This window comes from Manis javanica, chromosome 13 (assembly GCF_040802235.1).
Source record: "Manis javanica isolate MJ-LG chromosome 13, MJ_LKY, whole genome shotgun sequence".
Taxonomy (NCBI): Eukaryota; Metazoa; Chordata; class Mammalia; order Pholidota; family Manidae; genus Manis; species Manis javanica.
In genome coordinates this window covers 19,646,420-19,671,262 of record NC_133168.1, presented here as the reverse complement: position 1 = coordinate 19,671,262, position 24,843 = coordinate 19,646,420, and the positions used below count along the sequence as shown (strand labels likewise).

General features: G+C 40.7%; 1 protein-coding gene across 1 annotated transcript in view; it reads right to left on the bottom strand.

Annotated features, from left to right (window-relative positions):
- Nucleotides 1-4,508: 4,508 nt before the first annotated feature.
- LOC140845786 (uncharacterized) overlaps nucleotides 4,509-24,843 on the bottom strand; it is a 55,445-nt gene continuing 35,110 nt past the window's right edge. Inside the window, exons 3-5 of the mRNA XM_073220833.1 lie at nucleotides 17,396-17,456; nucleotides 15,677-15,832; nucleotides 4,509-6,904 (exon numbers count right to left, since the gene is read on the bottom strand). Coding sequence (XP_073076934.1) covers nucleotides 6,889-6,904; nucleotides 15,677-15,832; nucleotides 17,396-17,456 — 233 coding nt within the window. The 3' untranslated portion in view covers nucleotides 4,509-6,888. The remainder of the gene's footprint in view (nucleotides 6,905-15,676; nucleotides 15,833-17,395; nucleotides 17,457-24,843) is intronic.

Below are 24,843 nucleotides of genomic sequence, written 5' to 3'. Positions count from 1 at the left end.
GACCCTGGCCCCACACACACTTCTGCCCTGTTCCTCAAAGCTCTCCTGGCATCTTCACCTGGCTGACTGCTTCGTGTCCTTCAGGTGTTACACAAGTTTGCCGGAGTTCCCATCACCCCTTTTATATCTTCCACACCTTTACTCATTTATGTCACCCACCAGGATCTTAAGGCCTTTTGCATGTGGATCCTGAGACTAACTAGGGGCTAAACTCAATATTCTGAAGTTCTTTAACTGCAGTTTAGGGAAGATGTGCCAGAAGCTTTGCAGTGCTCCTCTGGTTTGACTCCTTGACTAAGGCAACGAAGCCCAGAGACTGGTTTGGGGGCTTTAGAGGGATAATGATCAGCTCCATGTAAACCAAAGGAAATGCTGAGTTTTGTTCATCCTTCTGGGTTCCAAATAATATAGATATCTACTTCACATTTTCTGCTTTTCTAGTTTCCTCTTAAAAGCTTTTCTTAAGTCCTTGCTTGTAGATGACCAAGTCCTGGACACTGCTCAAAAGGAATAGACTGGAAATGTCCAGAAGAATGATATGTAAATACTTCAGACATGGAAACCTATTCTTCTTTCTTTCTTCCTTCTTTTCTTTCTTTTTCTTTTTCTTTCTTTCTTTCTTTCTTTACTATACACACATTTTTATTACATGTGTATAAAATAAACATATATTTATTCTTAATCCCTGCTCTAAATATAGCGAGTATAATTCTTAGGCCACAGACTCAGGCATATAAAAAAAAAGTCTTTGTTTTACCACAATTCAACTTATTTTCTGTTTCTAACTCCATTCTCACAGATGGAAAAAACTCAATCCCAATAGATTCTATTTTACTTTGGTTCTGGGCTTTTCAGTTGATCAGAATCCCAGGTCCACATATAAGTTCCAGGTGCCTAAGGAGAGTCAAGGGTCAGGGAAGTGGTGGAAAGAACCTCATGTCTCAGTGTCGCCCCTTCAAGCAGGTTGTCTCTGCCTGCAGTTGCCTCACATGTCTTTTTCTGTGCATTTTCCCCAGGACAGCTGGGCCAGAAGTGCAATGGACTATTACACTCACATGGCTTTGTCTTCAAGATAAAGAACGATGGGAGTAGCCATGCAAATGACTTACATGTTCTCAAAGCACAGGAAAGGCATTTCTGGCATATGGCATGTCTTGGGAGAAGGTTTTGAGATTGACATGAGATAAACCAGTAAAAGGGATACTGAACAAGGAAAGGGACTAAGGGAAGACATTGAAGAAATGGAAGGAGATGGATTTTTACAGAGACGCTAAAGATCTTGAAAATGATTTCTCATGAAAGATGCTGCCAGGGATCTTATGCAGAGAGAAGAAAATATAGTACATGCTATTATTTCTAGAAACATTGAAAACATAAATGGACTTGAATGGCACCAAATCATTCGCTGGTGACCAACACAGGAATCTGTCCTAGAACTCTGGATGTTTGCCTCATTTGCTACACATAATATACAGCTCCTTAGTTTAGAAGTGTGACATGTTTAGCTACCCAGTTTTAGGTCTATATTTAGATAAATGGTATGGAATAATAGAATGCAAACACCACTTCTTAAGTGAAATGTTTTTGCCTATTTTGTAAAATAGTATTTTTTTCTGAATATTAAAATATAATAACTTCATTGTAGAATATTTGAAAAATACAGAAAAAGCTTAGAGAAGAAAATAGAATCACCTATAATTCCATAACTCAGCAATAACCACCATTAACATTTTGATGTATGTACTTAAAATCTTTTTCTCTGATGAAAGGGTAAATTTCTTATTACAAAAATGTAGTGGCACCTCACACACTATTTTCTAACCTACTCTTCCCTTCCATTTATTGTGGTCATTTTTCAAATCATTAACTATTCTTCTAAAATAATTCTTAATGGTTGCTCCAGATTCAATTATGCATATGCACCATAAACCATTAATCCAGTTCCCTATGATTCAACATGTAAGCTGTTCGCAGTTTTTTGCTATTAACTAGCGTACAGCTTTCTTTAAAAATAGTATAGAAGAAATTGCTATTGTTATTACCACTGTGTTCTTTTTTCACAACAGTACACAAATTGAAATCACACAGTTTGGGGAATGCAAGACCCAGAAAGAGAGGATTACTTTGGTAGCAGTGTTGAGAATTTTTAGAGGCTGTTTAAACCATGGGTGGGAAGTCCTAATCCCCAGTGGGAGAGAGAACTGGCATTTGGGCTAAGAAGGTGAGGGCAGGGAGCATCACAAACAAATGTCGTGAAGGAATGTTAAGGAGGGTTGAGGAACAAGACCGTGTAGAAAGCAAAGCAGAGATTTTAAAATGATTTTTTAAAGAATTAACTTGGTTGATTTTAACGGCAATCCCATCAGGTGCTAAAGCTGATGGAAGGAACATGAGACAGTGACACAGACAGCTTCCAGACAAGGACTCCGGTCTCTGTGCTCACAGCTGTGGATTGGGCCCTAGCATCAAGCCAATCTAGTTAACATGCTGACTTGTGGTGGTTACGGACATGAAATTGTACATGCAGATAAGCTAACCCCATAAGTAACATTATTTTGAAATGATTTTTAGCCTGGAGAAGCATTTTCTCCAACTTGAAATGGGAACATGTGAGGATGTAGAGTCGAACAAACACACTGAGTTAAGAAGTGTTTATTCCATGTCAGAACATTCAGCATTGCTCACAGAAACCAGGGATGCCTTGAAAGAGAAGGAACTGGATATAATCCCCCGCAACTCATCCTCCCCCGAGTCCACAGCCCCCACAACAGCCCTTTAAGAAGAGCTCTGACCCTGGCTCTCAGGCTGTGTCGTGGTGTCCGGGAAAGGCAAAGGCCAGGAGATCTTGGCAGAGACATGTTTGCCTTCGGGCAAATGGAAGTGTTTGTGACATTGAAAGGCAGCAGCCTGTCCTGGCCCAGTTTGTACCACAAGTGACTAGTCCGAATGCCTTCCTCTAAGGCAAGCAAAAGAGAACGTTGCAAAAGAAGTTTAAGGATTAAGTTTCCATGTGTGTCTCCAGTCACAGCAGATGGCCTCCACACGGACAAACTTCACGCGTTTGGTGATCTCCAGATGGGCAAATAAAATGCCATTTTTCATCTTATTTTAAATTGGGCAGGGGGTTGTTGCAGCCCTTCAATCGAACAAAAAGGAAAATGAATTTTCTCCAGGCAGGAACCCAAAGTTAAAAGCATAAACCTTAAGGTTACTTAAGATTCTACATGTAAATCTGTCTTCACTGAAGCTTAAAGTTTAATTTGTTGCAAGCCTTTAGAGATAAAAATATATGAATAATTATAGAATACCTTTGATAGGTTTTACACATATGGCATACTCAAGAAAAAATTAGTTTTCAACTGATGGTAAATTCTAGTCAGTTCAATATGTACTGTAAAAATAACTGTATGTTAATAGTTTCATTGGATATTTGATTATATAATTGTCTTCCTATTTTCAACATACACTCTTAAAATTATCTTTCTCTTCCTTTCTCTACTAAGCAATCAAATTTCACCATCATTCCTAAAATGGTTCCTTTTCTCTTCATTTTCAAAACTAAAACCAACAGCCATATCATCCAGCACCTCTTTGATTTACACAATGCAGCACACATTTGATGTCTTGCCTTTGATTTGGTGTTTCATTCTGCTTCCCCACCTGAGCGGTCTCTCCAATATTCTCCTCAATTATGGGACACCCCCCATCACCAACAGACACACACGCACACACACAAACACACACACACAACGAAAAACATCTGATTTCATGGAGCAGCTACCCGGTGATTGAAGCTCAGGGTCTTGACTACCTCCAGGAAGCATAATTATTCATTGAGCATAACAGAGTTTGGTGTAAACTTTAGTTCTGCAAACCAATTGCTCTGCTTTAAAAATGGGACCATGATAATGTACATGTTTTTTATTCTATAATTATGTTTAAAAATCATATATTTCACATTTTGCACTAGCACACCAAACTGCCAACATATACATATGGAAAGATTTGATTAATGACTGCAGCTTTAACTAAAGCAAACAACCTAGTCCAGTGCTAAGCTTATGGTCAATTTTCAGGGAATAATGATTTAAAGATTCTAAGTTATCTATTAAAGTCTAAAAAAATGCAGTAGCCTCTAATAGCTACAGTAGGATGTATTGAAGTGAGGCCCAGAGACGTCACACCTCAGCATGGCTGAGATTCAAACAGCAGCACCTTTTGGTGATGGAGCCCAGCAGACCAATAGGGTCCAGTTCTGGCTCTTAAAACATCAGCTTTTACCCTGGGAAGTAACCTGCCTTGGCAAGCCTAAGTTTCCATGTAAATCGAATGGAGAAAATAAGAGTATATACAACATGTTAGATTCTGTGAGGATTAAGTAACACAAAGGTTTGATATCTGAGCCCTTGTCCATCACAAGGATCGATTTACCTTCCTTTGGTTGTCTATACCAGTGTCTTCTTACTTTAGCACCTGGCGGTCTCCTTATCAAGGTTTCCTGGGAGATAAGAAGCATCCTTGACTCAAGGGTGTGGGACACAGCATAGACCTACAGTCCTTGACCACAAGTAGAAATCACCTGGCATCTTACCTGGGTGGGTGCCCATCACTGCAGCCACATTGCAAGTCATGTCCTTAGCACATGACAGGGTCTGCAAGCTCTGAGAAACTCAGAATTTCTGCTCCAATCCATGGAGAACCCACCATTTTAACTGCTTGTGGAACTTACATCACTATCTACCTTACTTTCCCCACAGGGTTCTCATTCATCTGATCTTTTCATTTGCTTTTGCTCTATGCCCACTCTTTATGGAGCAGTCCTACAGAAAAGTTGTCCACTTGATCACCCGCTGGAAAGTCTTTTGACTTTTAAAACCAACATTACTTAAACACTTAATATTTCAAATCTTTAGGATATTTGAAAGGTCCCATGGGAGCTCATGGCAGAATAGAGTAGTGGAAGGAACACAAACTAGGAGTCTTGTGAGCTCTGTGTGATCTGCACCTGATTCCTCACTGTAGGCCTACAGTGCGGGGCTGTGCTGTGTGTGGAGGGAGATAATGCCCGTATGTGAAGGACCTGGAGCAGCACGTGATGCGTTAGGACCCAGTTCACTTCCCACACCCTCCCCCCTCCTGCTCTACACTGCTCCTCCTAGTCAGGGTCTAGCAAGCTCAAAGGCAGTTCTATATGCTGAGCATCCCCCTGTCACACATCTTTGGCCTAGAGATCAAGTTTACAGGCAGTATGCAAGGATGAGGAGGCTGTCAGCACTGAGAGTAAAGATAATAATGGGTCCATTCTCCTGAAAACAAATTCCAGCTAAGCTGAAACATTGTGCCATGACTGTCTTATAGAAAAAGGCGTTCATCTCTTCTTTGTAGATCTGAAAACTCAATAAAGTTTAAGTAATTTTTAAAGTGATTTTAAGAAACTTAGGAACTGCAAAGAATTTCAAACATAGCTTTAGTGTGTCAGAATATGGGAATAACTGAGGGGTACACTTCATCCCCAGAATCATAGAACATGGTTTCTTCTGGATGGATCATCTCAATTTGGGCCACTATCATGAAATACCATAGACTGGACTGGCTTATAAATTTATTTCTCACAGGAAGCTGGAGGTCCAAGAGCAGGGTGCCAGACTGCCGACTTCTCCTTGTGTCTGCATGTGGCAGAAAAAGAGTGAGCGAGTTCCTCTGCTTGTAAGGGCACTAATCGCACTCCTGGGGCACCCACTCTCATGATCAAATCACTTTCCGAAGGTCCCACCACCTGGCACCATCACCCTGGGATCACGGTGTCAGCGCATGAGTCTTGGAGGGACGCGTGCATCCAGGCCACTGCAGGCTGGGTCACTTCCTTCTTTCTCTTTCACCCTCATCTTTCTCCTTACATTCTGCCTCCCCATGGCACTCACTTCAGAAAGAATATAAGACTGGTTTGGGTGCTAATTTTATGCCATACAGTCTGCCTCACACCTTGTTTTTCAGTCTTCATCTAAAAATGGCTTCTTTTTATTATCATCCTTTCTTTTCATACCCCCAAGTGGGCTTATGTCACTCTTAGTAAATATCTTATGCTTAGCACCTTTCCCACCAAAGCTGAAGTCTCAAAATGCTGGGTATTAATGTCAAAGCATTGCTCACCTCTGTCCTGGGTTTGGCTTACTGGTCAGAGGAGATGAGTTTGTGGAAGATAAGGAGGTATTTTGCATGAAAACTTGCAATGTGTTTCTCTGCCACTGTCTCATTTATCCCTGGTTGTGAATGTCTATGGTGACTGACAGTTCTTCAGATTCTTGCTTTGAGCAAAACTTGCTCCTAATTCTGTAGATGTTTCAGATGACAATGAACTTTTCATACATTTATCTGAATATTTCACCCTGGGGCCTATTTAATAGGAGTGGATTTTTCTTTTAATAAAAGAAGATTGGTTAATGCTCAAAACAGTGTCCTCTCATTGTGTTCTCTACCACTCCTTGATACTGATAGATAAGACTCAACTGGGTTTCCTTGTAAGTTAAATTTATTATGTTTAATATACTAAAATATATAGTGCAGACCTTTAGCTTTTGAAGGGAAGAAATTATGGTTCTTGGCCATTGTTCTTTTCCTTTTTCTGCAAAGATGACTAGAACCATCTCTGGATTCCCTAGTCTTAGAGACATACACATGCTAAGTTTATAATTTCATGAGTCCTCAATATAAGATATGCACTGTTCTAGATCCTTAGCTCTGAATGAATGCCTCTGAATTAAAATCCCAAACTGTTCATCAGTTTTCATGATCAAGGGAAAACAAACAGGTTATTTTGACATTTTTAACAATATAGTAAAAGTGAAAGATGATCTTGTAGACTCTGTGGTCTGGTCTTGGCCAATGCAATTATGCCAGGAGTTCCCTGTAAAAGCAATCAGGGTGGTCAAAACAGTGAGCACTCCCCAGATGTGATCTTACCAGTGGCCTTCAAATATGACATCAATGAGTTAAATGAGGAAACTTCCAGAGGCCAAACATGGAGGTTTTATGTTTCAGATGAAGTTTTCACTTGTGCTCACCTCAGGAAATGAATATTGCATTCATAAATTGTTGTTCTTATCCAGGAGATGAACCATAACAGCTCCACTTAGCCCTAGAGTATTAAATTTCTTTAACACTTTGCCACATTAGAATATGTTTTCCATCTGAATGTGATGATGCAATATTTGAAGGGAAAAGCCATTAGCCAAGTGACATTCCATAACAAGCCATAAAAGTTTATGGTGCACATAGTGGGATAATCGGCACAACAGGAATGAATACTTCCTTATGGATAAATTTGATAAGATAGGGCATGTGTAACAATCATAACATTTCAATTGACCAATGATGGCTACTTCAGAATGCATTTATTTTATTGTTTCCATACTGGATTTCACAGCCCCAGCATTGGTTCTACTCTACTAGAAAGACAAAAGAAGGACCATATTATTTTTCCTCCTGCATTTATTTTCCACCGTAATCTTTTGCTTGTGCGTTATACTCCCAGACCCATTAGAGTGTTTCACCACAAGCTTTTGACAAACGATTTGTTGAAAACCAAAGGTGGTGGACAGCAGTGTTTTATTTTTCTCCTTGAGTTGGCATTCTTTTGCATGAAGTCCCTTTACAATATTAATTAAATCATTCAAAGACAGTGTCCTTTCTCTTGGGTTCCAGATTTTCTAAAGCTCACACCTGTTTTTCTTTGGGTTTTGTACTGTATCAGCTTATAAATCTTCCTATATTCCCTAGTATAGCTTCTTATGAAATAAAACATTTTTTCCCACAAACCTTTTACCCAACTGTTTTCAATAGTGGCAGTCAAGCCTGAAGTTGTCAATCAAAGAACAGCTTATCAGTCTGAGCTTTTTCTTTTCAAGCTCTTACTCGGTGACTTTTGAGACCTGTCAACACCCAGTTGATTTTAGCCCCAACGATAAAGTCACACTCTATCTCCCACATAGAAGTCTTAAGATTAAATTCTGATGTCATATACATCATATTTACATAGGTAAAACTCATAACAAGCAACCCACAGGCAAGAGGGTGTAATAACCATGCAACAGAGCCATTTCCTGTCCCCCTTTTTTCTCTCACACTATGTTTTGTACACTTTATTGGATGTGAATGTTATGAAAATGAAAATCATCTGGGAGAAACCTGCTGGCCAGGTCTGAGGTTTAGAAGAATTCAATGGAGGAGCATAAAGAGTTGTAAATGCTTGGCCATCTCTTACGTTATAAAGTAGTAACACTTTCAACATTCCTTTCCTTTTCAAAAAAAGGAGAGATGGGAGGCCACAGTTACATGCTCTAACAGTGGATTTTTAGTATCTTCAATTCTTCTACTTATTAAAGGAAAGCCACTAACTTAGAGTCAAAAATCATGAAACACCAAAAGTTTTCATTTTTAAACACAAAGCACCTACAGTCAAATGCACCCAAGGTGGACTTTAACTGTGGATGCTATTTAAGATTCAAATCTACCATGGCACTTTAAACTGCCAATTTAGAGAAGTTAAACATTTTCTTGACACTTGCTTTAGAGCTAGAAATATGGGTGTCATGTTAAAGTAAGAAAATGAAAACCACTGTCTCCAATTTAATTTGAAGCCTCTGTTGCATCAAAAGATTAAATTTTAAGTAAAAATATTGACAAGAAAATAAGGCTTTAATGGAAGCACATTGTATAACATGATGTGTATACTTTTTGTAATTTATTTAAAATGAAGCAGAATGAAATCATTCTCTGAATAGTGTTACTTTAGAAAAACTTCTGTATAAATAAAGCTTAAAACACCATTTTGAAATAAGTCGTATTCCTTGTGGAACTGTATTACCCATGTTAAAAGGTGTACACTGGAAGTTAACAACCAGATTTTATCAATATGCTAGAAAACATTTACATTACATTTTTATATGCAAAAGATGCACTCATATTCCTCAAGTGAAACAATATTAAGGAAAATACAATGGAATGAGTATTATTTCACAGTTAGAGTCTGTCTAAAAGCAAAATAAACCAAATTAAAAAAACACTATAACAACATTGTTCATAGAGTCTCAACTTCCATAGCTTCCATACAAAAATCAGGTTATTGCAATATTTTTATTTTACTCAAATTATATAAGAAGCTGATTTGGGGACTCACTGATTTTATTCCAGCATATAAAGTAGAGTTCCTAGGAGTATTTAAGACACCAGAATTGGAAATGGTTTTTTGTTTTCTTTGTATTGGTCAGTAAAAGATGCATTTACACATTTCTCCCTGTGTGTCTTTGTGTGTGTGTCTCTGTCTTGCGTGTGCACATGCATGCATGTACACCGCATGTTCATCTTATAACTGAGAGAGTTCAGGAAAGGGCTCCATCTAGACCCAAATGCTTCTCCTCGTGGCCTGTCACTAGGCCTGGGGTTCTACTAATAAGATCTATTCCTCCTTGGGAGGCATTTTGTCTTTAATAATTCTCAGTTCAAATGAAAACAAATACTCCTAAAGTAAGAGTTTGTAGAGTCCACTTTTTGTATCCCAATGCCACCCTCAGGAGTTAACACACAGACTCAGTTAGCTAATATTGTTTGTTAGCTTCATACTGAGAAATAGTTTAAATTTGATTGAAGATTAATTTCAATTAATTAATTGAAATTTGGGGGCACCTCTTATGTTATAAAATAGTAATACTTTCAACATTCCTTTCCTTTTTGAAGGCACTGTTTGAGGCCCTGTGGGAAATAACAGGATGACTAAATGTTGTACCAAAGGGGAAGTGAAAAAGATAGGTGGATCTCGTTATGGACAAGGAGAGAAGGGAAGGGTATAATGAAAGGGCCAGAGGAGGAGGTGGCAAGAGGCGGAGAAGGGAATTAAAACAGGAAACCAGAAAATGTCAAGTGCAAATTTCTTCTCTTACAGTTTTGTGTCGTGTAGCCAAAGAACAGAACTGCAGCAATGGCTTACAGCACCAACTGCATTTCTCCAGCCCCCTTGTGCAAATGGGAGAGCCTTGCAGAATAAGGAAAATTGGTCACGCCAGTGAATATTTTTTAATTGCAGAAATATCTGACATTTTAACCCAACACATTGTCTATATGAGTAAAGGTATACTAACCACCTCACCTCTGCCTGATTCAAGTGTATGCTAACATACACTAAGGGTGGTGGAACTTTAAAACAATTTCTCGAAACTGTAAATCCTGTTGAATGCAAGCCACTTAGAAAAGGGTGATTGGTCAAAGATTATTAGTTTCTTTCAGCTGCTATCAAACATAAGGGCTCAACTCAACTCCTAGTCTCTGATAGCAATTACAGATGGAGAGAACTTCAAACGCTTTGGAGCTTGTGTTTAATTCAGAGCAGCACGTGACATCTTGGACAGATCCCAACATGCTCATGAAATTACAAATGGAGTGGGAAATTTCATGAAATATGTCAAAGGCATCACCCTTTAGAAGGTATGACTATGAAGTAAAAGAACTGCTTTTTAAACCAACATTGTGGAACTTAAACATGGAAAATCAGTGTTGTCCCTTAAAAACAATCATGCCAGAGGCTCTACACTCATTCAATTGTTGCCAGAAATAGCCATGACTTTTCCTCACCAATAGCAATGCCTCTTCTTTGGAGGGTAAATTGGAAATATGAAGATGGACGAATTTGTGCAACTCCAGTTCTAGTGAATAGAGTAATTCAAGTGAGGGACAGAATTCAGTGGAGCCATAAATAAATGAACCTTGTTAAGAAAATTTGGATTGTAATATGTGATAAAAATAGCTAATATCTGAGCTGTTATGAGGTGCCAGATACTCTTCTAAGCATTTGATATCCATGATTTATGCAATGTTCACACGAACCCCACAATGCAGGTCGCATCATTACCATTTTAAAGTGAGGGAAACTGAGGCACAGAGAGAGAGAAAAATGAAGCCTGAGACCACATCACCAGTAAGTGGCAGAGCCAGAGATCTGAGCTTGGGAAGTTGGCCTCCAAAAGTCCCTGCTTGTAACCACCATGCTGAAGTAACTCCAAGCGTGGTCCCAAAGAGAAGACTGAATCAAGCTCTGGCCCCGTGTAACAAGCTATCCGATTTAACATTTACTCATTATGCACTCTAAACATTTGTAATGTAATAATGTGCAATTATTGTAAGGTTTGGATTCAAATTTTTTTGGCTAGTCTGCTGAGTCTATCACATAACCAGTGACTAAGCCTTACTGACCATCTCAGTCCAGGTTTGCAGCAGTTGTGGAGAAAGTTTATACCACAGCACCCTCTGAATTTGAAGTTTTAAAAATTCTCAAAATACAGTATTTGAAAATGCAGACTCTCTTATAGGAACACAAACTTCCATAATGGCCACTTTCAATTACAGCCTTTATTTGGATATAGTTAAGTGCAGGATGTTTGGAAATATTCAAGAAAATGAGGGATCCGGGAGAGGGTAAGTGTGCTTGTTCTGTGCCTCAGAACTTAGGCCAGGCAAGGAGCAGAACAGTACGATAGACCTGCAAAGGTGCAGATTTCATAGTCGATCAGATCTAGGAGAGATCTAGAATCTTCTACTCCTCTGAGTCTCAGTTTTCTCATCTGTAAAACAGGGGCTCCAATGCTCACAGGATATTTGAGGAATAATACACAATTAATCTCAAAGTTTGCATGGCACAATCTGTAGCAATACACTTTCCATAAATATGAAGGAATTTTTTGCCTGTTTTCAGAAATATTCTTGGACTTCCCAGTTGAAAATAAATTATCCTCAAAGTCATTGACTCAGCTTTCTGAGTGCTTAGGAGTGTAATTGTAATAGTATAATTTGGAGGCATAGAAGAAGGTTATTTTTACTGGTCTTGTTCATTATTCACCCCTGCTATTTTATTTGCCTAAAGTTTAGTGCCTGCAGCAGGCACCAGTTGGGTTCCAACTGATAGAGACAGCACATGGAAGGTGTGGGGCCTGACAAAGGGCTTGCAGCTGCTGAGGGAACAAATGGATCAGGCAGCCAAAACCAGAAGCATCTGATAAAACAACATTTTTTTCCCACAATATTGACATTTCTGTCATAAATGATAATTCCTTGCCTTCTTTAAACTACATTTAGAAAACATTTCTTTTAGTGGGGGATGAGAAGATAGGGTTCATTCTCCATCTCTTTGATTATCCCTTTCTGCACAGGAAGAGAGGAAGACCCTTTCTCCATGTACAGTAAAGGCAAGGAGCTCGTGTGTGTGTGTGTGTGTGTGTGTGTGTGTGTGTGTGTGTGTGTGTGTGTGTGTGTGTGTGTGTGTGTGTGTGTGTGTGTGTGTGTGTGTGTGTGCAGCATAGAGAGGGCATGAGGGGGGCTGGGAAAGTTTATTAACTAAATCTTGGGAAAAGAGCTGAAATTTTACCAGTGAGAGGAGTACATCAGATTATCAGTCAGGTACTATTGCTTATCTAACATCATCAAGCAGCTGTCTCATGATATCCCTGAATTTCCCACTGTCAAATGTCCAGTTCCTCTCTTCATAGAGCCCAATGCCACCCTAGACTTGATGGGTGACTCCAAGTGGAAAGACATGGAGGGCAGGGGTACCCAGCACCACTCTAAGTCACTGCATTTCTAACTATCCCTTAGGAGGCTGGGTTGTTCCAAGAAACAATGTGGTGATTTTGTCCACCCCAAAGAATACTCAGGCGCAAACCCAGGACAATCTGAAAGCAGAACTTGATTCAGGCCTGGCCCACAATTTCTCTGGCCTAGTGATGCTGTGATTCCCAGGAATAGCCAAGGGTACTTACCATTTCTCAACAGAAATTCATTCAGTAAACACACACTGAATGCCTACCCTCTGCCAGGTGCTCTTAGTGCAACTAGAAATGAGCAAGTAATCACAAAGCAAAAAGCTCTGCCCTCTTGGAGCTCATATTCTTGTGGTAAGAGAGAAACAATAAACATGCTCAGTAAATATGATACATAATACAGTAAATGGTGATAGCTGCAGGAAGGGAAATAGAGAGTAAAAGGAGCAGTCTCAGCTGAAGGCAAAATGAAGGAGGAAGCCTGAGGGTGGCTTCCGGAAGCATTCTGCAGGGAGAGGCACTGCCTTGCCTGTGGGGAATTGCCTCCAGGCAAGTTCACTCCAGATTCAGTGAGAATAACAACAAGGAAGGGCAGGGGTAAGAGGGTTTGCACCAAACTTTGTTCTCATGGGAGCAGGTCAAGTGCTGGAATCACATCCACCTCTGGGGAGTCTGCAGGGAATGAGCCTGTCTCTGTCTCTGCCTCCCGGGAGAGCACTGAGCAGAGCTCTTTATACGGTAATGCCGACAGCAGTGGCTCATTGCCAAAGGGTGTGTAAGCTTCAGCCTCGGCAGTAGGCGAATTACATCATCAGGTGGTTTAGGATCAGGTGAGGATCCTGGCTGTAGCAACTTCCATTTTCCCTACAGGCACCCACCTGGGCAGTGTGCCAGGAGGGTTTGAGGGACAGCAGGAAAGCCGGTGTGAAGCCAGCAAAGGGGAGGATAATAGAAAAATGTCAGGATAATGGAAGCAGGGACACGGTCTGTTGTTGAAAACAAGACAACAGGCCCCAGATGGATCTGCTTACCTGAAACGGAGCCGCGTATCACTGAACCAAGACTTAATCAGTTTGGCTCTCAGAGCTGGAATCCTAGAGCTGTCACTCAGAAAACACCAGCTCTAGCTCGGGGACCTGCCTACAGACTCTGGCCACCCCCCTACAGGAAAGTGACCGTGCAGTAACCAGTCCTTCTTTTGTTTTCCAGTGTGACTTCCTGGTTCCTGAGCCCTTCAGCTTATGAAAACCTTTCACTCTATGCAGCTCTTTAAAGCTCCTTTCCACCTGCTAGATGCGATGCTGCCCAATTTGTGAATCACTGAAAACAGCCAGTAAGATCTTTAAAATTTACTCAATTGGAATTTTCTTTTTGAAGACTATGGAGGGCTTTCTGGCTCTTACTCTAAGATAGAAATGGAACACTTACTTATGTTCCAGGCATTGAATGGGTGCTTTCTTATGAAAATGTTTTCTACTGCTACCAAACAGCTAAAAGGTAGCTCCTTTTCAGAAGAAGCAAGTGGAGCTGAGAATTAAATGTTAGCCCCAAATCATACTGCTACAAAACGGAAGAACCAAGAATGCAGGCCCGAGTCCATGAAGGGCAGAGCTTGAATGCATGCGTTCTGGAGGGCAGGTAAGAATCAGGAGCCTTGGGTAGAGTGTAACCCACTGAGTCACAGGGCTGCCGAAAAGCCATCCTGTTGTGAAACACTGTCATAAAGTGTTGCCATGGAATATTTACATCTCTCTTAGACCCCAAGTTTCACGTGCTCTGAAGCACTTTAAATTATTCATAGGTTCCAAAACAGGTATGTATGTGAATCACTTGGGGAATTCTTTTGAAAATTCTGATTTCAGAGCCCTACCACAGATAACTGAATCAGGAAATTATAATCCCCCAAACTTTCTGATGATGGAACTAGTTTTTCTTGGAACACTTCATAGATAAAAGCATTAGGAAGAAGCCGTTTTGGAAATGTTAAGCCCAATACAAATCTTCTTGTGGTATACAGACTTAGATGCCAACCAATTAAAAGAAATAAATAAAAATAAAAGCCTTTAGTTTGGCCTGGTTTGCTGTTCACTTAATGCATTTATTTCTTTATCCAGTTATGTTTACATTTTTGGATCATAGCTATGCAGTGTTCAGTGTGCTTGTCTAACATGTTTTTGAAATAACCTTCTTTGATCAATGTGACACTTTAACCTATTAAAAACAAATACATGAAGCCAAGGAATACAACAGGTTTAAACTACTATAAAGCTTTCACTACTTTGCCTGTAATTTCACCATACTTATAAACAGAGAAGTATATTCTGCTTTCTCAATAATTGATAGAATAATTTCCCAAGGATGACCAGGATCAGCAATTACTCTAAAAATCCAGACTGACATACCTTTTTATGTTTCTTAACCAAAAATTTTTTGTCTTTTATGCTGATATGAGATGGCTTTGCCTTCTGGATTACTGAAATAGTGTCTGCTTCCAGTGGAATTATTTGCTTATGCCATAGGTGACCTGCCATTATTGCTCAAACAGTGGGAGGTGGAAGCCAGAGCTTTGACAGTTCACACTGTGGAGGAACCTGGAGATGTATGTGCCCTGGAATTGTCATGACCCTTATGCCTCTCCCAGCCCTGTCCTGCTGCTCAGTGGCCCTTCAGCAAATGAGCAACAGTCTCTAAGACAGTCCCCACCAATCCACTATGGGAGAATAAAGAGCAGTTTTTCGGGGTTTTTATTTAGTTTCTGTCTTAAATATTTGTTGCTGTAAGATCACATTGTGCTGCATTACACAGACCTGAGAAAACATTCACAATCCCTGCTGATTAAAGGTCAATGAATATTCAGTTTTCAAAATCAATTCCAGATAACATCTCCCACTTAAAAATTAAGAAACAATAATTTAATGTGTCTTAATCAGAAATTATTAAAATCAAAGTGACACTTTTCTACTAAGCTGAAGGAATTTTAGCTTATAAAATCTATTTCAGTAAAATAGTCATAGAAGTCACAGTTCAGAGTCTGAAAATAAACAGCAGTCTACCAAGAGTCTTAAGTGTGCCTGATACAGATTTGTAATACTCACAATGTACAGTTCTCCTTCTTTGTGGTTAGGCAGGGCCTGTGCCACATTCTGGTGGAGACTGGTGGATGGAGAGCGGACACATTTAACTGTCCAGGAAAGTCCTCCCGCATTCTCTCCCCTGGTGCAGCAGTCAGAGCAGGTAGAGGTGATGGAGTCCTGAGATTGAAATAGATGAGTTCTTGGGTGACCATATGGAGGACAATTGTACATTAGCCCTGAAAAAGCAATCAGACTTTCAACCGATTTTGCACAAATGAAAAATAACACTTTTGCTAATTAAGCCACTGAGATTTAGCTGCTATTTGTTTTTGTACCATAAACTAGCCTAGCCTGACTAATACAGTATGGACTAAAGGAATATGCTTAATAATGCCAGCAGTCTAACATCACAATAATCTCATTATAGAGAATTCACCAACAAACCCTCTGTCCACTTAGGCCCTACTCACTGCCACCCCTCTTTTTATCTGATAACTTTTTCTTTTTTGTATCTGTGTATATGGCCTAACATTTACAGTATGCTTCTTTCATTGTCATCTCTAAACAGGTTCAACCTACATGTATTAGGGTTACAAAATGTTCAATCTTTCTGGTCCCTTACTCCTTGATCCACTATATCATTACCAATCTCACAAAACCAGTCATTGATAAAACTGCGAGAGGAGCCGCATCTCTCAGGGGCCACGCTCACTGATCCGGGTGTAGACCAGGCTGTCTTTCCTCACAGTTACATCAGGTACAGAAGAACATTTTCCTGGACACATGTTTTTAAAAAGCATTCAAAGGCAATAACTAAAAATCATAAAAATCTACCTATCATAACTAGACAGTAGTTTAAAATATATGTTTATATTACAATATGAAAAAATTTTTAAGTTATACTAAAAACAAGTTCACATAATCAAGTCAAGTTTACTGACATTTCTTCTCCCTTTAATGCCTTAGCTCTTCAATCAAGTCTCCTGTCAGCAAAGTTTGTATCTTTTTGTTCATAAACTGGTTGGTAAGCTTTAAGCAATTTGGAGAAATTAATTAAATCAACGGAATGGAAATTTTTCTCTTTAGGTGTTACTTATTAAATATCTTTAAAAAATTTTCTAGTCAAAGTCTTTAGCTAGAAACATGAAACAGTTACAAAGAAATAACCACTTTATTTGCATTCTTGCCTCCTGCAGATGTTATATTTTGTTTTTCTAGGTTTCTCTTGAGGAATTTCCCATCACCCAAAGAACCCATTTAATAATGAATATAAGCTTCAGAGACTTCACCCAGTTGATCACCAGAAACCAATTTATAAGAAAAAGTAACCACCTAAGGGAAGGATGTTACTTTGAATTTTAAATGTGTTGGTTTTAAATTACCCCAGCTTCAGCTTGTGCACTCTTTTAAAAAATGTAGCTGATTTGTGAATTATTCCTGAAATGGTAAGCACCTCCATGTATGTATTAAAACTACCAATAAAGAGCTGCTAATTGTGATTTGAGGTAATTTTTTTAATGGCCACTCCTGGCAATTTTTTATGACTCCCAAGTGAATTTTAGTCTGAAAGGGTTTGGAAATCAAGGTGATAAACAATATGTCTAATTGTTGTGGTGCAATTTTACACGCCCTTAAATTTTTTGTTTCATATCATTAAAATCTTATTTTTGAATAAACACATAACTGACCCAGGGCAATGCCGATGCCAGTGACATCCTAGTTAGAAGAAAGGCCTGGTACCTGGGTAGCTGGAGAGGCACCTCCAGAGTTTCTCCCCTTCTCGTGGGGACCTGCTCCATTCCTTGAACCAGAGAAATACAGAATGTACCTTGAGTAACAAAGCTTGACCTTGTTTCGTCCCATAAGTGCTACGTACACTTCAGCTTTGGAAATAATATCTTTCTGGAACAAAAACAATCTTCCTTTTAAATTTATGATGGAACAAAAACAATCTTCCTTTTAAATTTATGACCTCCTTTAAAGGGCTTGATTGTCAAATGAAAGGTTAGTTCATGTCTTGGCTTCAATAAAACTTGAATAAAGCTGAAAGATATAATATTTACAAAAATCATAAGAAATAGAAAAATGGCATTAATTTTTAGCCTAAATCTCACCAAATATCTGGAAAGTAGGATTTTCCAGAAAGAAACAAATGGTATTTATTCCTTATGCAATATATTTAAACTGTTTTATAATTCCCCTGCTCCAGCAGAAAAATTATTTTTAAGTTAAAAAAAGGCAAAAGATATATGTTCATCGTTGATTAAAAAAAAACTCAGGGGATCATGTTTTGTAGAAAATATCTATTAAATAAACCATTTTGGACTTCCACTTAAAAATGTATTATGAATTCCCACACTTTACAAATAAATGCTATATTATCTTGGAAGTTAAAACCCCAAATTTAATGGGAACTAAAAGAGAAGCTGAGATTTTTTTTCTTCTTTTTTAATGAACCCACTCAAAGTTTAGAAAAATGCATCAAATTAAAAACAACCCTCAATTTAGGTTGCAACACAAAACACCTACAGACCTCAGGAAATCACCAGCCTCATTCACCTTGACCTTTGACCTCTCACACATTCTAACATTTAGCCTTCTTCCTTCTGTCCATCTGCTTGAACCATTAGTAAAGTTCTTTTGCAATGGCTAGCACAAGTAAGCCAGCTGTCATCGGAGCATATTTAAACTCTGCCTCTTGGTTTCCCCTGAATCATGTGTTTGCCCACAGGTCTCATTAAATACAAGGAAGGGGGGCAGTAGTGCAGTTTCACAAAGCTCTGGGAAAACAGACCATCTATATAGAAGGGTGGTCCAAAGGCCCTTAGACTAATTTGCTTGCTTACTTTCATTTCTTTTTCAATCTACTGAGAAGATTTCTATGGAGAAATAAGACAAATGAGAAATACATGCTTGGTGACCTATAGCAAAAAAGGATGATAAGTACATTAGGAAAGAATAAATCATTCCTTTAAAAATCAACTTCAAAAAATAGTAGTAACTCTTGCACAAATTCCCATTGCCTGATTTGAGTTAGGAAATAAGTGAATTGTTCATGCTAATTTCCTGTTCTTGCCACCAAGAGTCCAGTAGAGGAGAAAATACAAGAAAATGGTTAGATGCCAAGTCAGAATTGTCAAACTTAGTACTCAAAGGTTAATTGAACTGTCTTTAGTAAAGCCCAAAAACAGAAAATAAAAATGCATCCACTTCCATACCGTGGAAAGGGCTAAAATGCCAGGTTTCCAAGTGAACAGGATATGAATTTTTAAGGTCCATTCTAAGGAGTGAGGCCAGGAAGCAATTAACACCAGGTAAACCAGGAAAATTGGAGTGGATATCAGGGCATTTGGGGTTCCATTTTTCATAGGTGCAGTATCAGTATTTTGGCTGGTTTCCTAAATACCTTTCCTTTTCACTGGCATCAGTCTGCTGAGACTAGGGTCATACTGTAAAATCAATCATGATGAATATTAACCAGGGCATACTCTGCTAAAGCCAGCCCATCAACAGAATGATCAGAAACACAAATCAAGTAGGAAGGCTAAGAGGTTTGCGTGTGCGATACTGGAATGGCCAATACAGTCTATTTCAAAGGTAGAGTTAGCAGTGGTATTCCCCACGTCCCTGTGGGTCATACACAGCTGTTTTCATAGGGAAATTTGTTTCACTTAGAAAACTTCTCTGTGCTAGACACACATTTTAATTTGAACTCGGTAGTTGTTTTTTGTTTTTTTGGGTTTTTTTGTTTGTACACATTGTTTTTCTTGATGACTTTTGGGATAAATCCTCAATGGGAATTTTCAAGACTTTTCAAGACTCGTTGGCAAGGGGGACCTACTTATGCTCCTTTCGTCACATTTAAAGTTCTGCCCTTGAAAGCTGCACCTACTACGGGACTGAGATAGCCATAGAGAAGGGAGATTTCCTCCCCTTTCTGGCCTTTCCCTACTTCAGAGAGACTGAATATATAACAGACAAGGCCCAAACCATATATAAAAATAGAATTCTGACCCACAACGCACAGCAACCTTCCCAGGAAACCAATCTCTTCATCTGTAATAACCAGCCAGAAAGCCATCCTGCTATAAGTTAGACTCATGGGAAGTCAGACTGTTACCGCTACAACAATCCAGAAAACCAAACAACAACCCCTATAGCAATTGGCCTATCATGGCCAGGACTCGATTAATAACTCACAGCTTTCCTAATTTTGTCTCTCCTTTCAACTTAGACCCAACCAAAGAAAGCCAAATATGCAACCCTAACCAATCACATATGATATTTCACATCTGTTTAGCCTGCCTCCAGTCTCCCCATGCCAACAGCCTTTAGTCTGGGTGTCCCTGAAGACTTCCCTTTTTCCCATTATAAAGCTATCCTTTTCCTCTGTCAGCCTTAGGAGAGTCTCTGCCAAATGCAAATGATGGTGCTGACTCCATTGTTAAGCAAGCTCTGAATAAATGGTCTTTCTGGTTCTCATTTGTCTGGTCTTTGTTCATTTCCACACTTCCAAGAAGGAGCAGCTAATATGAGTATCTAGTTGGTGTCCTGACTAAGAATATTTTCTTAGTCTTTTCAGAAAAAATTGAATTCTTACAAAAAAATAAGATCTATGTTCATTTCTCTTTTTTTCCTGCATGTTACCTCCATCTGCTGAAACCCTAGAAAGGAGGAAAAGGTTATTCATACTTCCTTTCCATAGATGCCAGATGTACCTGGCATCTGAATGGGACACTATTCATTCATTCACACATTCAGAAAATATTTACTGAACACATGCAACATGCTAGATATTGTTCTAAATTCTGGAGATAAAATGTTGAGCAATAACAGTTTTTGAAATGACAGACATTGTAACTCTTGAGGGAAAATCCCAGGGCAAAATACATCTAAAAACTAAATCAGTCAAAGGGAGAAATAAAGTTAAGAAACTTGTTTATCACTTACAAACAGTCATCCGGTCTCGTTTGACCAGGCTGCAGCAGAAGAGTGCTTCACCCAACCACTACAGTCCAGATAAACCTTCCTCCGCCCTTGTGATTACCTACTGATATGTAAATGGGCTAACTCTCTCCAGCCCTTGGAAACACCTATTGATATGAAGATGCAAGAAAGCCAAGTGAGAGATTCTGGAAATACTGCAATTTTACAGACAGTCCACTCCTCCAGAAATCTTGCTTCAAAATCTACATGTTCCGCATTTTCCACAATGGCCCCTGGGTGAGAAAACTGGAGCATTATAACTAGACTAATAACATACAATAGGAACAGCAATAAAATCATGATGATCATCAACCCAGAGGCTTCAGCTACATTCAAATTCCAAGGCAGATTAAGCCCATAGCCCGCCCAGTCCACAGGCAGTCAGTAGCTGAACAGGTAGAGAGTTCACAGCAACCATCACGTGGCAGCTGCCACCAGGGGGTTGGCCCAGGCCACAAGGAATGTAGAAGAAAATAACCTTAAGCGTGGTAAGATACATGTTTTAATAACACCAGCATAGGCAAATCTTGTGCATCAGGTAGGATACATTCAAGAGAGTAGTCCTGTGATAGGGCAGTGGCAGGAATGGGATCTCATCCTGGTCTAGTTTACTACATGATCATGCCCCTCCCTGTGGGAGTTACAGATAGGTCAATATATAGGGCTACAGGAGGTACACACACTGGCCAGATAGATAAAACAAAACTTCCCTGCAAGATGCTCTTACCTCCTGGATATTTTGGGTACACTACCATGACCTTTGGGGGCCACTCTGCTTTTACTCCAGGAACACACACAAGACCAGCTTCCAGGCCTTTCCCCCAAGGTGCCAGAAGGGCCAGCCATCGCTTGTCCATATGTCAAAATATCCAGGGCATTGTCCACTCAACAGTGTCTCCGGAGATAAATGCAGTAGGGGCTGGCAGCGGGATGTTGCTCTGCTGGCCATATCCTGTCTTCAATAACTCCTCTTTGGTTTGCACTGTTGTATAGGAGAAGCAGCAAGGTGTGTTAGCATTTCCACAGGGCTCAAGGCTCCTTTTCAGGGCTTGTCATTCAAATGCCATAGCACTGTCCCTAAGTGAACTGACCAGCACTATAGACTATTGGTATCTGACTTCAGGGCAGATTTCAACAAACCACTGTACCTCTCTATCATTTCTGCCCCAGCAGGGTTATATGGTCCATGAAACTTCCACTTTATTCCTAATTGCTACACCCATTCTTGTTATGCATGTCCAGTAAAGTACATGCCTTGATCACTCTCAACCACCTGAGGCGGGCCACAGGCTGCAAAGGGATGCTCTAGGTACCTCTTGGTGGTTTGCTGATCTACACAATGTGCAGCAAAACCAACCAGTAGGCCAACAGCTGTATCCATGCAAGTCATGGCATATTGATATCCTTCTGATATGGGCAGAGGCCCAATATAGTCAATCTGCCACTTGATAAGGGGTATCAGCCTCTGTACTATTGTCCTATGTTGCTGAGGGACTTGGTATAAGTCCCTCTTAGAGCACTCAAGGCACTCCTTCCAGGCTCTGCTGACTTCTTCAAAGGTCAACAGCAAGCCCCATTGATGGGCTATAGCCCACATTGTCTCTTGCCCCATGTGCAACAAACACTGATGTTACCACTGAGCTACATCAGTTGCAGGCCTTCCTTCTAACAAATGCACCTGGGCCAATGTGTCTGCTTCATCATTCCCTGGGGATGCCAAAGGCAGTCACATGATACACAGTAACAGTCTTAGTCTGACCAGAGGCCCATAGGTCTTGCTACAACTCTTGCCTTCAAAGGGGCTGGTGACCAACCATCCAGTTGGCATGGTACCATGTTGGTAGCCACAGAGTCAAACCCCAAAAGATGGCACAGCTGTCAGTGCAGACAACTATGGGGGAGGGCTCCTGAGCAACCATGAGCCATACTGCTTGCAACTCAGCCCATTGGCTGCTCTTTCCCTCTCCATCCTCCATCCATATTGTCTCAGTCTTAGGAGGGAAAGCCACAGCCTGCTACTTTGGGGGCTGCCCATGACTGTAACCATCTGTGTACCAAGCATCTTCAGGTATAAGGGCTATTCCCTCCTGATAATGACCCTCAGCTACCAATGGCTCAAAAGCAAGTTCTTCCTGCTTTCCACTGGTGTATACACCACTGGCCCCAGTAAGCATTGGAGTTTTCCACTTAAGGGGCTATTGGAGAGGGTGCTGCACTGTTGTAAATGTTGTAAATGTGCACTCCATTTGGCCAGTGTAGGTGTCTGTGCCATACCACTCCGTGTCCTTTGGGTCCAGTCTCCACAACTACCCTGTGATGGGATAGGTGGTTATTACCTTGGTCAGAGCTGTTCCAGTGATGGGCCGGCAAGGCTTTGTACACAGCAGCCAGTTGCTTCTCTATCAGGAGGTACCAGACCTCTGCTCCTTTCCATAGTTGTGACCAGAATCCAGTGGGCTGGTGTTTCCATTCAACCTGCCTCCAAAGACATCATCCATAACCATCCTCCATTACATGAACATCCTGCTCCCAAGGCCTTGATGAGTCCATTACATTCATGGCCTATAAGGCCTTGACTGCTCGCTTAGTAGCAGTAAATGCAGCTGCACATTTCTCATCCCAGTCCCACCCAATGCCCTTTCATACAAACCAGTATAAGGGCTTCAGAACTTGTGCCAAGTGTGGGATAAACACTCTCCAGTAGCCTGAAATACCCCAAAACTCTTAAGACTGCCACAGTGGTGGGGGTGGGGAAAGCCTGAACCTTGTCTATGACTCCATCAGGAATAACTAGTTTTACCCAACAAGACAACCCCCAAGAATTTAAGAGACAAACCAGGTCCCTGAACCTTGGTGTTGTTCACAGCCCATCCATTCTTCTGTAGACGTTGCAGCAGTCTAGGAACTACCTCTTCTAAGTCAGAAAGAGAATCAGATGGGAGCACAATATCATCAATGTAGTGATTTGCAGTTTCTTTAATGTAGCCAAGTCCTGGGCTACAAGTCTGTGACAAATGGTGGGACCGTGGAGATATCCCTGTGGAAAGACAGTGAATGTCCACTGCTGGGCTTCCCACATGAAGGCAAACTGTTCCTTACTTTCCTGTGATAGGTCAATAGAGAAGAAAGCATTAGCAAGGTTCACAACATGGTACATCCCCAGTTCATGACTTAGTGTGTCCATAAGGGCTGCTATTGAGGGCATAGCAGCATGCAAAGGTGGTGTGACTTTATTCAATTCCATATAGTCCACAGTCATACCCCCGAAGCCATTGGGCTTTTTCACTGGCCACATTGGGGAATTAAAAGGACTATGAGTGGGTTTTATGACACCCACCTTCTCCAACTTCTGTAGAGTCTCTCCAATTTCCTTGTGCCTCCCAGGCAATTTATACTGCTTAGTATTTGTCACTCACCTAGGTACAGACAGAGCTATAGGTGGGTGCTTAGCACATCCCCTCAGTACTGTCTTTACCACATGTGCCCTCAGTCTGAACTCACCTGCAGTGGTCTGTAACCCAGGCCCTGCAGGATATCCACCCCCAGAATATATTAAGGGATGGGAGAATTGTACATAGTTACTCCTTTGGGGGTAAATGCCCTATGCCCAATGGGATTTGGGCTTTCTTCACTCTAGGCCCCTCTTGGTGGTTTGCTGATCTGCACGACATGCAGGGCACTCCTTCCAGGCTTGGCTGACTTCTTCAAAGGAAAATGGCAAGCCCCACCAACAGGCTACAGCCCACATTGGCTTTTGCCCCAAGTGCAACAAATGCTGGTGTAGCCATTGGACCCATCAGAGGCAGATCAGAGGCAGGCTTTCCTTCTAGCCCATGTACCTGGGCCAATGCATCTGCTTCATTATTCCCTGGGGATGCCAAAGGCAAATGGCCAGTCACATGATATATGGTAGGTGTCTGCACCACACCACTCTGTGGCCTTTGGGTCCAGTCTCTCACCCACCCCGCGATGGGATTGGTGGTTATTACCTTGGTTGGAGCTGTTCCAGCGATGGGCTCCGTAGCCAGCAAGGCATGGTATACAGCAGCCAGTTGTAAGGTGACCTGGACCTCTGCTCTTTCCACAGTTGTGACCAGGCTCTGACCAGCAGCAGGAACAGCAGCAGTGGTAGAAGCAGTAGCCTTATGCTTGGGCCACGGGCTGGGGTCAGTGTGGCCAGCAGCAGTGGTGGTGCCTCCTTA